Source organism: Musa acuminata, chromosome BXJ1-11 (assembly GCF_036884655.1).
Source record: "Musa acuminata AAA Group cultivar baxijiao chromosome BXJ1-11, Cavendish_Baxijiao_AAA, whole genome shotgun sequence".
NCBI classification, from domain to species: Eukaryota; Viridiplantae; Streptophyta; class Magnoliopsida; order Zingiberales; family Musaceae; genus Musa; species Musa acuminata.
In genome coordinates this window covers 21310415-21324418 of record NC_088337.1, presented here as the reverse complement: position 1 = coordinate 21324418, position 14004 = coordinate 21310415, and the positions used below count along the sequence as shown (strand labels likewise).

Here is a 14004-nt window from a genome sequence, read left to right as displayed (position 1 = left end):
AACATGTGAGGTCCGTCTCACATGATTCTCCCTCTGGAGAGCCGGGACTTATCCCTCCTGGATAACTATCCCGTTGGAGCAACATCTCTCTTCATTTCGGAGACCACCATCCCCTTGGACTACTCCGATCTGCTGAACAAACTGTGCATTGTTCTGCCTCCTGCAAACGCACTTGCTAGATTGCGACTCCACGTCAATACAGCCCCCACTGCACCCCTCAAGGCCTAGCAACATGCTGAACTCATTGCACACTTCAGCCTCCTACGGACGTATCCTTCGCTTGCCAAAGAGAAAGTTTCAATGCTCCATGGCGCCGAGTCTCGGTCGCCTTGGGATGGCCACGAACATTCCGTCGTCCGCATACAAGCCCATGCATGAGTACCAAATTCTTCGAGTTAGCAATTCCCCTCACCTCTGTGAGCTTTGCATAACTCTTTTGGTCGTTGCGCAACTCATTCCACCTTGCATGGTCTCATTCTTGCCAAGCGCCTCGCTTGCCTAGAGCACCATCAAGTATAGTTGTCAACGTTGAGCCGTAGCTCAAACTCAGCCATCCCAACCTTTGTGCGCTCCAAATTCTTCCAAGCTTGCCTGTTCTCGTGGTGCCTCTTGCGCGAAGGGTTGGCCATTCCTCTGAATGCCAATTTCAGATGCCCGCTCCTCTGAGCGACTCTTTTCCCTACATCTCCATGCCCGTTTTCCCTCAAACGGTCGCGCGTTGCTGACTGCCCTCAACGCAGCCCCGCTAGGTCCCCCACGTTTGCATGTCAAGTGTTTCTATGAGTGCTTGTCCCGCTCTGATACCATATGACACGGACTTAGCTGGATTTGCCTAAGTCGTGCGGCACCCTCGCGCGTCCGTCCGCAAAGGTCAGCCTCCCCGAAGCCTCCCATTGTCCCTTAGGACCACCAAAAGAGAGAACGGGTTAGAGAGAACGCCTCCAACGGGATCCACAAGCAAACATCTCCGAAAAACACTTCATAGACAATGCAAATTACAAACAGACTTTACAAGCTCTGAACAGTGGCACAACAAAGGGTAAAATGGTCCATTACAGACCGAAAAGCTCTCGCACGTGTCTACATGACACAACCTTTATTTACAAGCCTAAAGAGGCCACCAACCCAACTAAAATGGGACTATTAAGCCTTCGGCCGCCCCTTTACATGTTGTACAAGGCATGAACATGCCAATAGACATGGACAGATATAAGCATTACATCAAACACCTTGTTTAAAAGTTTGTCCGTGACAGCTCGGTATACTCGTACTGTACCGAACTGAACTCGATACTCTAGTAGGGTACAAAATTACGAATCTTGCTTTAAACAACTTTATTGCTTCCTTTTATTTGGATTTCTGCTGCTTTGTAAAACATTTGAGTTTGTTTTGAGGATTTAAGCTTCAATTGCTGCCCATATTACTTAGATTAGTGTGATTGTTATGTTTCATTCATAGCATTGAGTTGCAAAAGTATGTGTTCTGAGCTACATGTTAATGTACATGAAAACCGATAGCATATAACTTAACCATTTATCTCATTGTTATATGTCCAAATAAGATTATAAGATTAAGGAATCCAATTTAATATTTTATGATTGATCTGTGTTTTCCATGCTTTTTCTATGTAGTACATTCTCGATAGCGTGCTATATTTTTGTAGCATGCTGGCTTCATTTCAAAGTAGCAAATCAGAGCAAACTTAGTTCATTGGTTCATGCAGTCTGAATCTGTTTGTTCTGCTGGCCATAAGCTAATATTAGCTGAATGCCAAAACCCAAGAATCTTGAGATCATTACATAGCCTTTAAGGTATCCCTGTTTACCTTTCTGATGTGGAACAGAAGTTACACTTTTTCTATATCTCATCAGTTTGTAGATTCTGTGGGTTGCGTAGTTATGGCAAACCTTTTGGCGAGCCTTTTAGATTTATCCCATTGAACTATGTACTATGTGGCAGTTAGCTAGTCCTACGGTAGAAATATAGAACAATACACTACATGTGTGCATTTGGATTCTTTGGATATAATATTACTTGTTTTTCTTTATAGTTTATTGTAATTATCTATAGGTATTTAAGCCTTTGGCACTTTGTTTTTTTCTTTTGCTTGTGATTATTGGATCATCATTTATTTTTATTTTTTCTATTTACATATCTTTGGCATTAATCTTCTTTTGGTTTGCAGAACTTCTGTGGAAATGTCTGAACTACTGTTTGAGCTATTTCTTTCCTGATGCGCCAAAAGGCATGAGATACAAGTACGCATAGGCATAGCCCAAGGTTTTCTCTTTTGCTAAATGCAGAGATCACGCCCATGGGAGGTGTTGTAGATTGTGGACTTGGTGTAGACACCAAATCTTCCCCACGTCATGCAGCAATCGAGAAGGCACAGGCTGAACTTCAGTATGTTGATAATGACACAAATTTATGTTATGAGTGCAGTCTTTAGATGCCAAGACTTATTTAACTTTCTGTAATAACTACAGGAAAGAATTTGACTTACGTGAAGAGCGTAGAAGGGAATTGAAATTTCTTGAGAAAGTAACTCCACATCAGTATCTTAGTGCTTGTTGATCTGTCCTGCTGATTTTATCAATTTGATTTTTACCTTTCAACATTTTTTTTTATGTTGTCAACTTCTTCTGATTGTTGTAGGGGGGGAATCCATTGGATTTTAAATGTAGTCATGCAGCTTCAGGCAGTGTACAATCTACTTCTTATACAGATCAACTTGCTGAGCCATATGTTACCAGGTTTTGTTCATTGACCGATTGGAGTTAAAAAAAGATCTGTTTACTATTAAACATAAATTTCTAATATCTTTCATGCTTCTTTTTTTTGTGGTTTTGCTTGACAGTGAAGCAAAAGGTAGCTTCACATTGGCTTCTTCACCACATGGAGATTCCGTTGAAAGCAGTGGGAGACCTGGAGGTTCTATTGGTCGTGAACCTAATATTGGAGACAATTTATTGCTTTTGGATGGGAAAAACAACAAGCATGGGGAGAAAAATGCTAAACATAAAGGTAAAAGAGGTAGTGTTGTTCTTTCAGAACAATCTTCTCAAGTTGATGGTTCTCATAATGTGAAAGAAACAGAAGACTCTGTTATTTTCCGTGTTGGGGCTAAAAGTCAGGCATATGCCCGGCGTAATAGATCCAGAGTCAGTCGTGATTGTGCCACTTTAGGTTTAACTGATTCCAGTTCTCGTCATGGCAATAAAGCATCCTTTATGTCTTCCTACATGCCTTGTCCTAGGGTTACAAAAGGGTCTGTATCAGGACTGCCAGTAGAAGACCATGCTGTATCTTCCATTTCAAACTCAAAGGAAGCGAGCCCGGAAGGTATTATACCAAAGGCTTTAAATACAGATGGTCTAGTCGATATGCAGCTGAATTTGGTGCAAAATAATCACATCTGTGCTGACATGATGATAGATGGACTGCCTGAGGGTGGAAAAGAACTCAAGATTACTGAAAATGTTCAGGGAAATGACATCTGCGATCGACATTCATCTTTTGCTGAGAAAGCTTCTAATGGTACCTTACCACAATCCTGTGATATTATTGGAAAGGATGATGCTCTTTCAGTTTGTTTATCATCCAACCCTCTGGAGTTTAATGAGAGTAAGAAAGATCCGTGCGGTGCTGAAGTTATCAACAAATGTGGTATTCCAGAAAAAAGTACACATTGTTTCGATCATGATGATGATTTGAGTCATAAAACTTTTGTTGCTAATGCTACTACTGAAAACTTAAATGCAGATATCACAGAGGCAAATACTTGTGTAGATGGTACTTGTAACATTCATGAAAATACTGACGGTGATCAGTCTTTGATGTTGAGGACTGATGGTAGTTCAAATGGAGACATTAAAGACCAGAAAACAAATATAGGAATCTGGTCCATGCCAGATGACAGCACATTGAAAGAAAATAAGCCTGTTGATGCTGATGTCCCCATTACTGCTAATGATAGATCTAGGTCAGTTCAACCAGACGTCAACAATTCAGTTGTTCAGATTAATAATGAAGTATGTGACAGTAGAACTGAGATGCAGAGTGAAGTCACACCTATAACCAACTCTGAACTTGTGAAGCTGAATGATGAAATTATTTGTGAGGCAGAAAAGAAAATGAATAACTTTGTAGGTGATTCAAATTGTACAAGGAAAGCTGGTATAGGAGCAAGCTTTCTGGTTTCCTCAACTTGCGAGTCTTCAGAAGCCATCCTTGTGTCTAGGAGCTCTGCATCTACTACTGAGCTTGAGACTTCTGCATTAGATCACAAAAAGGCACATGAAGATGCTACATTAAAAGAAGCCAGATTAATAGAGGTTTGTTCAGATGTTTTAATGGAATATGTTCCAAATAATGAGAACATTTATCATGAAAGTTCCTATCAATTTTCTTTCTCAGGCAAGGCTTAGAAGGGCTGCGGAGCTGTCAATCTCTTATAAAAGTTCAGAGAAGCGACAAAAATGTCATTGGGATTTTGTGCTTGAGGAAATGGCATGGATGGCAAATGATTTCATGCAGGTCCAGTATGAACTCCCCATACAGGATTTGATTATGTTGTCTATTTTTATTTTGTAGATTCAAATTTGCAATGGGTGGTTCACATTTAGATTTTTTGACCTATGTTTTTTTGTTGAGTTTGTTTCTACATTTTTCACGTGTTTTGATTTAGTTGTTATTTTTTTTTGCCTATTTCCTCGTTCTTCTGTTTTATCCCTTAACTAATTGTATGTAAACAGGAGAGGTTGTGGAAGATTTCAGCTGCTGCCCAAGTTTCTCGATGGGCTTCTTGTGGTCAAGAAAAGTTTGAACAGGTAAACATATTGCGCAAGCAGAAAAATGTTGCTAGAAGTGTGGCCAAGGCTGTTATGCATTTCTGGAATGAAGCTGAGGTCATTCATGCTGGTGACATGGCACCTAATGCAGTGCATGACAAGTGTGAATCAGATAGGCTTAGGCTATCAAATGTCAATGGGACTGAGGTAGAGAGAAACCAGGTTAGAAATTGGCACTAGATATTCTTATGTTGGTAATATTATGGAAGTGGAATCTGAGTAGGGATGACATGGTTCATGCTTAATACTCTGAACATTATCTTGTTGCAGAAGCTAGCTTTTGACATCTTTCTACTTTCAGTTAAGTTGTACTTTACATGTTTACTTCGGAATATCTTTTGGGTTGTTTTTCTTGTATGTTTTTCTATTCTCAGATTGTTGGACTTCGTGAATTTTACTTGCATAACAGAATAGTTATATTTTCACAAAAAATAATCCACATATATTTATGTTGTGAAAATCTGATTGCATGTTTTATATTTCTTGCAATTTCTGATTCTGTTTTTTATTTATTTACTTGAAATTTGTCAAAATATAATTCTTCTCCTCTAGCTTATAGTCTATGCTTATTGAAGTGTCACAAGAGAGGAATTTTTAATTGTATTTTTACTATTCAACACCCATGGCTTGTCCTTCTTTTAATGGTGTCACTAGGATTTGCCTCCTTTTCTATCCCATTTGGATTTATATTATCATAAATCTTTATAATTATATAAACATTTTAGTGCTTTTAAATTGTGAATTTAGTTTATGAAAAGTTTGCCATAATATTTGATCCTTTTTACCCTTATGTGGATGTTCATTTCCAACACTTCACTCTTCAGGGATTCTAGCTTTTTTGTATTGGTAAAATATCTATGATCATAATTATTGCTTAGTAGATAATGACCATTTTAGCATCTTAGGATGAAAAGAAAGTTTTTTGTTGTTTCACCAGCTTTGATGCTTAATTTGTAGCAGGAGTGTCAGATTGCTTCAAAAAGCATTTTGAAGGACTCAAACTTCATAGGATCAAACATTGCAGGTTGGCTAATAAATGGCTCAAAAAAATAGCTATATTGGATATGGAAACTCATCATACCTGCCAGATTGAGTAGTTTTAAACCACTTATTTCTTGGTGCTTGGAGGTTAGCCTGCTTGGTTCCTTCATCAGATTTTACATAATTTCTGGTGAAATATGTTGTGCTTGTCCTAGAAGTTCTTATCTTCCTGTGCTGTTACATGATTCATTCGAAGTACAAATGAGGTTTTGTTTGGCTGAGCTACATGGCTTGGCAATCTTGGGTGTGGGTTAATCTACTTTATGAAATGTGTCTATTTTGGAGGGACGTAATGGCTGCAAGCAATTGAAGTCTTGGTTTCATTAAGTTGAGCTAAATTAAGCTTGGAACTATGTTGTTATTTTCTTGGGATTATCAGATGATTTAGTGCTAATCTTTTAATGTCTGCCTTGGAAATCTTATAAGGGTCCCATTTAGAACTACGGTACACCTAAACTGGCTGGGAGATTAAAGTGATCAGGAATTAAGTTTTGGAAGATGTGATTTTATGGATTAGAGAAGTAAAACTTTTATTATACAGTTTTCTCCATTTTAGCATCCTAGTTATGTTGATTAACTATGAATTTATCTTTGTTCTTGTCTGATACTTCTCACCCTTCTCAATTTGCCTTGCTCATGGCCTGACACCTCACCCTTCTCATTGTCATTCCCTAGTCATTCTTGGTTACTACTCTAAATCCTTTTTCTTTGCTGTTTATTGGTATAACAGCACACTGATTGCTATTTTCTTTTAAAAAAGGTTTGTAAGTGTCCTGTTCTTTTTCTGCAGCACCCTTATTATTGTCAATTATCTTTCTTGAACATCACTGTTCAATTAATCATAGCAGCTCTTTCTGCTAGAGATAATGGAGGTGGAGGAGGTGGTGATGCAGCATGGATGAAGAGGGTGAGAAAGAGAGCCGGGTTGAGAGAGTGAGAGAGAGAGAGAGAGAGAGAGAGAGAGAGAGAGAGAGGCAGAAAAAAAGAAAAAAAAAATGATGGTTGTCAATAATAAAAAATGGCGGCCGATGTTAGATGATAGACTGACCACCTGGTTCAAATTGAGACTCTCACCACCCAATAAGCCTGGTATGATGAAGTTTACTGGTAATACAGTTCATACAGGACCAAATTGGATGGAGCTGCTTGGTCTATATCTTGGTTGGCTATTACACCATGAAATAATGGTCTGTGCCAGCTGGTATGGGCACCATGTACCAGGTGCATATAGCCAAATCAGAGTTGTATTGGAATGTGAAGCATTTCATTGTAACCTATGATAGACATTGTAATGACATGATATGGGCACGCCGACATGACAAATCTTATATAAGTAGGTCACCACATGCATGGCCACGAGTGATACATGTATATTATTATATGTTACTGTAAATTTATACTTTGTATTATGTAGACAATCTATGATCAACATAAATAAAACTTATAAGAAGCATAGCAACCATTCATAGAAGTAGCAAATTTTCACAAAATTACTAGGTACACACATATAAACATTGAGGAAGTCAAAAGTCCAAATTACACACAAGTCAATGTTCGATACCTTGAAGTCTAATGTGGATGATTAAGTGTCTAATATGTATACAGTACATTATTACTAATATATGTAGACTGTACAAGTGTCCTATATGTTTGAACTACATGTTATGTAGTGCTGGTGTCCTTTGTCATGAATGTGGCAAACATTTTAAATGCTTGTGCTTCATAGATGCATGACTATAGACAATTAACATTTACATTGATTATTCCTGGATGATGTCTGATATGGTTTTTTTTTTTCTGAGTAGGGTCGAGTTTCTGTACTGGATTATGCAGTTAAATTCCTGAAACATAATAGCAGCACAGCAAGTTATGCCATCTTGGCTGAAGCACCAACTGCTCCCAAGAGACAAAATGATGCAACCATTTTAAAAATACCTTGGGAAGATCCACTTTCAGAAGTATGAACTAGATTCTTTCCTATCATGTAGAGAAAATATTTTGTATGACATTTTGCTGTATCTTGGAATTCTACTTATGGAAAGTCTTCTTACATCATGCAAGTATTGTATTTATTGTACTTCTTGATTGTGTCAGTATAACTTGTCCATATGTTCTGCCTTACTTTAGCATACAGCATGCAAGTTGTACTGACATTTGATTTTTTGGCTTTCATATGATACTGGTTGGTTTCTTCTGCAGGAAAGTCTTTTCTACACAATACCTCCTGGTGCAATGCAGGCATACAGAGAATCTATGGAGTCTCAGTGGTTGCACTGCAAAGTAAGCTCTTTTGTTTGTCTTTTATTGCCCTTTTCATTTATTTTACTGTCACAGTAAATGGTGTTATATATATATAATATTATCCAGCAAATGTAACTTATGAGGAGCATAATAAAACACTTGGTATACTGGAAATGATTTATCTTTGGAAAATATTTTTCGAACCTAAGAAAAATTTAAAGAATTTGCAATGATAAAAATGGGCATGGACGCATGTTACTGCTCTTAACCCAAGAAAACTTTTAGGATTGGGTGAAACAAATTTTAGTTAAAAGGTGGCCAGTGCATGAGGCTGCCTTCAATATGGGATTTGGCAAGGATCAAACATGGAGCCTTGACTTGCATGAAGACAGATTACATAACTCAAGCATTTGGTACCTAGTTGGTAATGTAGCAATCTTAACATGGAGCCGAGCATCACCCTAGATATGTTCATCTGACTGGTTATACAATAAACCTATCAACTTCTTTGTTGCCACCATCAGAGAACTAATAGTATCACAAATTAATAACTCAAATATATCATTTATTAGGTGATGAATAATTGATACATTACACTAATTATTGAATGTTTATTGAATAAGTTGGGGGTATCTCAGTGAACCATTCTTATTTGACTGTGTGTTGAGGGAAAAGCTTCTTTTTTCCTTTTTTTATTTGTTGCAGTTGTTATATTCATGAGGGACACTACCTAAAATTATCTCGACATTTCTATACTTTGCCATGGTCATTCTAATTCCAAGTAGGATTATGTGATAACTTGAACGTTTTAATGAGTAGTTTAACATTTTTAACTTGAGACTAATTTTGTTGGCTGATACATCTGAACCAAAGTAGGGGACTTATGACTTTTCAATTAGGCCACTATGGCCCTGAGTCTTTGTTCTAACTTTTTGTTAGTTTGTTTCATCATGTAAAATCTAAACAAGCTGTACAGTCCCTCGTTACCTCTCATCGAAGGCTACTACCTGTCAACACAAGACTTATTAAAGAAAACATACTCATTTGGAAACATATGAGGGCAAACACTTGCTGCCTCATATTTTTGCTTATGTTTTCATAGACGTTTGACACACAATCTCAGAGTTTCCAAATGGGTGATAAATTTTTTTCATTATGGATGACAGATATTTGCATTAGTTTGTTTATCATGTAAATCATCTTTAAGTGCGTATTCTTTAAATTCAATGTTAAAGTTTAATCCTCAGGTATTTATTTGATTGATTATGCCAGAAATTTGGTAACTCTTTGCATCAGGACGATTGTGAGACATCTAACAATTCTGTGGCAGGTAATCATCCTGATTGTCAAGTTCTCGTTTTGATTTTTATCATGCAGAGCTTCTCACAGTATATATGTTCTGAAGCAGGTGGAACTCAGGACAATATATATGATGAGGATGAAGGTGAAACAGGCACCTATCTCCTTCCTGGAACTTTTGAAGGTGGCTTGTCATCGAAACTTTCTCACAAAAAGCAAAAACACATGCGACAGAAATCTACTGTTGCAAGACTCAATGAAAGTGGTACCCATTTGTCTCATGAACCTCGCTTGGAAATCAAATCAGGAAATCAACCTTTTATATTGAATGGTAAAAGAACTTCAAATACTTTTAGTGTTGGTTCAATTCCGACAAAACGTGTAAAGAGAGCTACTCGACAACGGGTTGTCAGTCCTTATCCTTGTGGAGTTAATGGGCCCCTGCAAGTGACTACTAAAACAGATGTATCAAGTGAAGACACAAGTTCTTTCCAAGATGACCAGGATTCATTGCATGGTGGATATATGCACAGGAAAAACTTAGGGGTTGGGTCTACAATGGACTTTGAGAAGCAATTGCAATATGATGGTAATGAAATATCCTCAACATCTAAAAAGAAGAAGAAGAAGCCTAATAATTTTGGCTACAAGAATTCACTAAACCTGACTGATCCTGATCTTTTAGTTGTTCCTGGAAAGGTAAAGACTTTTGTGCTTGAGCATCTTTTTTGCAATTTTTTTTTGGGTAAAGTGATACTATGTAATGTATCAGGCTTCAATCCAGGGGTGCTCGTACGACCAAAGGTTGCATGTTGATCCTGTGATTCAGCATGAACAGGTAATTTGTGTTTGCAATATGCCATTAATTAGTTCACAAGGTTTTGTGATGCCACATCTTAAGGGAGGGAGCATCGCATGTAGGTCTTGAGTTCCTCCAAGAGTGTTTCTTCTACTTGGTTTTTCTGGGTGTTTAATGTCTTGTGTAGCTGTCATTTCTGATATTTTATTCTCTGTTTTCGATCTGATTTTTCTTTCTATTGCTGTGTGGTTTATTTTGCTAGAATAAGTACCGTATGTCAAGGCCTGTGCGTGATTATTATTTTTACTCTATTTTATATGCTTCCCTGTGGGTTTCAGAAGGAACATGTTAAGAAGAGAATGGAGTCACAAAATTTTGACTCAAATGGAGGCACTGGTAATTTCTTTGAGTTTGACTATTGTTATATATATAAGATCATTTAAATACTTCACATTATTTGACAAATGATTTTCATTATTTTACATTGAGATTTCCTAAAAAGGGATCTTTGTTACATGGTTACAGTTGTTTACGGTCAACATGCTGCCAAGAAGCCAAAACTTCTGAAGCAACCGCTGGAGGCTTCGCTTGAGGCACTTACCCCTGTGGCCGGTTCATTGCCTTCACCGGTTGATTCCCAGATGAGTAATATGTCCAATTCAAATAAGCTCGTCAAACTTATTGCTAATCGGGATCGTGTAAGAAAAAGTAAAGCATTGAAGGTATAGTTTTTTTTTCTTTTTTTTATAGTTTTGTTTTTCATTTTGATTTTTTGGTGGCAGCATCATTTGTATCAGAGTATAGTTAGGTCTTTCAGGATTCACTGAGGTTCTTAAATCTTATGCTTTCATCTTGGAGTTCAATGCCTACTTGTCTATGTGTTTATGACGTGTACTTGGGTAAAGTTAGTTCCAGTGTGTATCTTCTATTTAGATGTCCAGTATTCATAGTGGAGAAAATAAAAAGGAAAAAAACTTTTTTTTATTCGCATCATTATGAAAATATGACATGAAATGAGTTGGTTGTCCATACTTAGCTTGATGATTGTATTAATTTTGATTCCTGAAAGTCTTCTTCCATGTGGCAGATGGCTGCTGGACAGTCTGGATCTGGAAGTCTATGGTCAAATTTTGAGGACCAGGTTGCTTTGATGTTGTCATTTGCATTGTTATCTTTGTCATCTAAAATGTATTTTGATTATTGTGTCATGCTTATACCAGGCACTTGTTGTCCTTGTTCATGATATGGGTCCAAACTGGGAGCTAGTTAGTGATGCAATCAACAGCACCCTCCAGTTCAAGGTGAATCCGTGTTTTTTAATCCATGCTCGAGATGCCAGTTTTGCATGAATCCTATATCGTGCTGCTATAATAATGTTTTTGCATGGTTGGTTTCTTTTATTGATTTTCAGGTCTTCCTGATCAGAATCATGATGTTATTTTTTTTTCATTTTACCTTTTAAATTTCAGTTCTCTGTTTGGTTTATTTACATTATCACTTGTGTACAAACTTTTCCCCTTTTTTATCTTCATTCAAAGAATTTCATGAAAAAGTTTGTCGTTTGTCACTATTGTTTCTTTCTTAAACAGTTGTCTTCCAAGACCAATAGTGTTTCCTGGTTCATTCTTTTTCTTTTATTCAGTTCATTTTACCACTAGAAAATTCTACTTTTTTCACAAATCCTTTCTACCTTATTTCATGGATTCATGATAATAATGCATCTGTATGTCAGTGTATCTTCCGTAAGCCTAAAGAATGCAAAGAGCGGCACAAATTTTTGATGGACAAAAGTGCCGGAGATGGGGCTGACAGCACGGAAGATTCTGGTTCATCCCAACCTTATCCATCCACTCTACCTGGCATTCCAAAGGCAAGAACTCGTGCTACTGCTTCTGAGATATGCACTTTGTTTTTTCCTTTTTTCTTATTGATTGGTTGTTGAAGGCATGAACTTCTACTTATGCTGTAGATTGGTCCTTGTCAAACTTATCTAACATTATTTGTCTTGTAATGCACATCAGGGAAGTGCACGACAATTGTTTCAGCGCCTTCAGGGACCAATGGAAGAGGATATTCTGAAGGCACATTTTGAGAAGATTATCTTGCTTGGACAGAAACTGTCTTCCTATAGCCGTCAGGTCCTTTTTCTGGTTAATCTTGTATTAGTGCCTAGTTTGTGTACTTTTTTTATATTCATGATAACATCATATCTCGTTTGTCTAGTTTCAATTTGCTTATATGCGCTAAACGGCTAAATATGGTTTTTTATTCTTTAATTTGCTGCAACTCGGAAACGTTATGCAGACTGGACAATTTGCTAATAACTAGAACCTAAAATTGCATTGTTTGATCGAACCCATTAGCTGGTTTCTTTAATTTGTGGTTTTTGGTAGCTTCCAGTTTTCGGGTGCAGAGAATTGGTTAGCAATCACTGTGTGAAATATGCTACCATATTTTTAATTCTATACAAACCTATTTGCAACTTGGTTTTTTAAAGCATGCTATGATTCACCCTCATTTTGTGAAATTTTGTATTTTGTGAAGAATGATAATCAGGAACAGAAGCCAACGACACCAGCTCATAGTTCTCATGTGGTTGCTCTTTCACATGTATGCCCAAACAACTTGAATGGAGGAATATTAACGTAAGCTAATTTGGCCATTCTTGCTATCTGTCACTAATTTATTTTTTACCTTTGTTCACCTGTTTGCCTTTGCAGGCTTAATCATTTCATACATCTTTTATTGTTGTATGTACAGGCCACTTGATTTTTGCGAATCAATCTCTTCAAGCCCAGATGCTTTTCCTCTTGGGTATCAGGGGCCTCATGCTGGTAGCTTAGGAGTCGGGAACCATCAAGGTCCTGTGCCTCCGAGTCTTCCTACATCAGGTGTGAGTACCATGTTACAGGGATCTCCTGGGATGGGCCTAACTAGCAGCTTGCCACCATCTTCTGCACCATTGAATTCCTCTTATAGGTATTCAGATCTAGAATCTCCATCTTGCTTCTATCATATCAAATATTAAAAATAGGTTTTTTAGTGATTATATCCCAATTCTTCTCATCTCACATGATTTCTGAGATGTACTTCTAGTGCTTATAGAATAAAAAATTGTTGCCACAGAGATTCCCAGAGGTATGGTGTTCCAAGACCATCTAGCTCACCTGTTGATGATCCACAAAGAATGCAACAGTATAGCCAAATGCTTTCTGGAAGAAATCCTCAACAATCTAGTATGTCCTTATCTGGGTCTCTACCAGTTGGAGTTGATCGTAGTGTCCGAATGTTGCCTGGTGCTGGTGGCATGGGAATGATGCCTGGGGTGAATCGAGGAATTCCCTTGCCAAGGCCATCATTTCAAGGAATAAGTTCCCCAGGCATGCTGAACATGGTTTCCACTGGAAGCATGCTTTCAAGTGGCGGTCAGGGGGTGCAAAACTCTGTCAATGTTCATCCAAGTGCTATATGTAGCCCAGGAAACTCAATGATGCGCCCACGGGATCCTTTGCAAATGTTGCGGGTGAGCTTTGTGACTACTTGCATCAGTTTGCTCTTACATAATTTTGGAGTGGTTTTTTGTGTTTCTGCATATTATAAATATCTTAATAAATTATTTATTGGAATTCAACTTTTTTCCCAACAAGAACTGAGATTTTGAAGATATAAATAGTGCTTTGGATTGTCAACTTTAAGCTTCTATCTCATATTGATCATCAGTGTTCAATTCATATTTTCTTACATGACAACATCAATTAAAGAAAGCTTGCTTTC

General features: G+C 37.5%; 1 protein-coding gene across 8 annotated transcripts in view; it reads left to right on the top strand.

The window, feature by feature from the left end:
- The window catches only part of LOC135583326 (chromatin modification-related protein EAF1 B-like), a 38510-nt gene that overhangs the window by 7354 nt on the left and 17152 nt on the right, over nucleotides 1-14004 (top strand). For 3 of the 8 annotated variants that reach the window (XM_065089979.1, XM_065089980.1, XM_065089981.1), the window contains exons 2-21: nucleotides 2186-2403; nucleotides 2487-2541; nucleotides 2656-2753; nucleotides 2858-4334; nucleotides 4417-4536; nucleotides 4755-5012; nucleotides 7697-7849; nucleotides 8091-8171; nucleotides 9405-9462; nucleotides 9538-10130; nucleotides 10204-10269; nucleotides 10569-10626; nucleotides 10756-10952; nucleotides 11318-11371; nucleotides 11451-11531; nucleotides 11963-12100; nucleotides 12252-12368; nucleotides 12775-12875; nucleotides 12991-13209; nucleotides 13357-13753. In XM_065089979.1, coding sequence (XP_064946051.1) covers nucleotides 2315-2403; nucleotides 2487-2541; nucleotides 2656-2753; nucleotides 2858-4334; nucleotides 4417-4536; nucleotides 4755-5012; nucleotides 7697-7849; nucleotides 8091-8171; nucleotides 9405-9462; nucleotides 9538-10130; nucleotides 10204-10269; nucleotides 10569-10626; nucleotides 10756-10952; nucleotides 11318-11371; nucleotides 11451-11531; nucleotides 11963-12100; nucleotides 12252-12368; nucleotides 12775-12875; nucleotides 12991-13209; nucleotides 13357-13753 — 4410 coding nt within the window. In that variant the 5' untranslated portion in view covers nucleotides 2186-2314. Of the gene's footprint in view, nucleotides 1-2185; nucleotides 2404-2486; nucleotides 2542-2655; nucleotides 2754-2857; nucleotides 4335-4416; nucleotides 4537-4754; nucleotides 5013-7696; nucleotides 7850-8090; nucleotides 8172-9404; nucleotides 9463-9537; nucleotides 10131-10203; nucleotides 10270-10568; nucleotides 10627-10755; nucleotides 10953-11317; nucleotides 11372-11450; nucleotides 11532-11962; nucleotides 12101-12251; nucleotides 12369-12774; nucleotides 12876-12990; nucleotides 13210-13356; nucleotides 13754-14004 lie in introns of those variants that run through there. The other 5 variants (XM_065089984.1, XM_065089983.1, XM_018820754.2 and 2 more) reach the window with 5 other exon arrangements.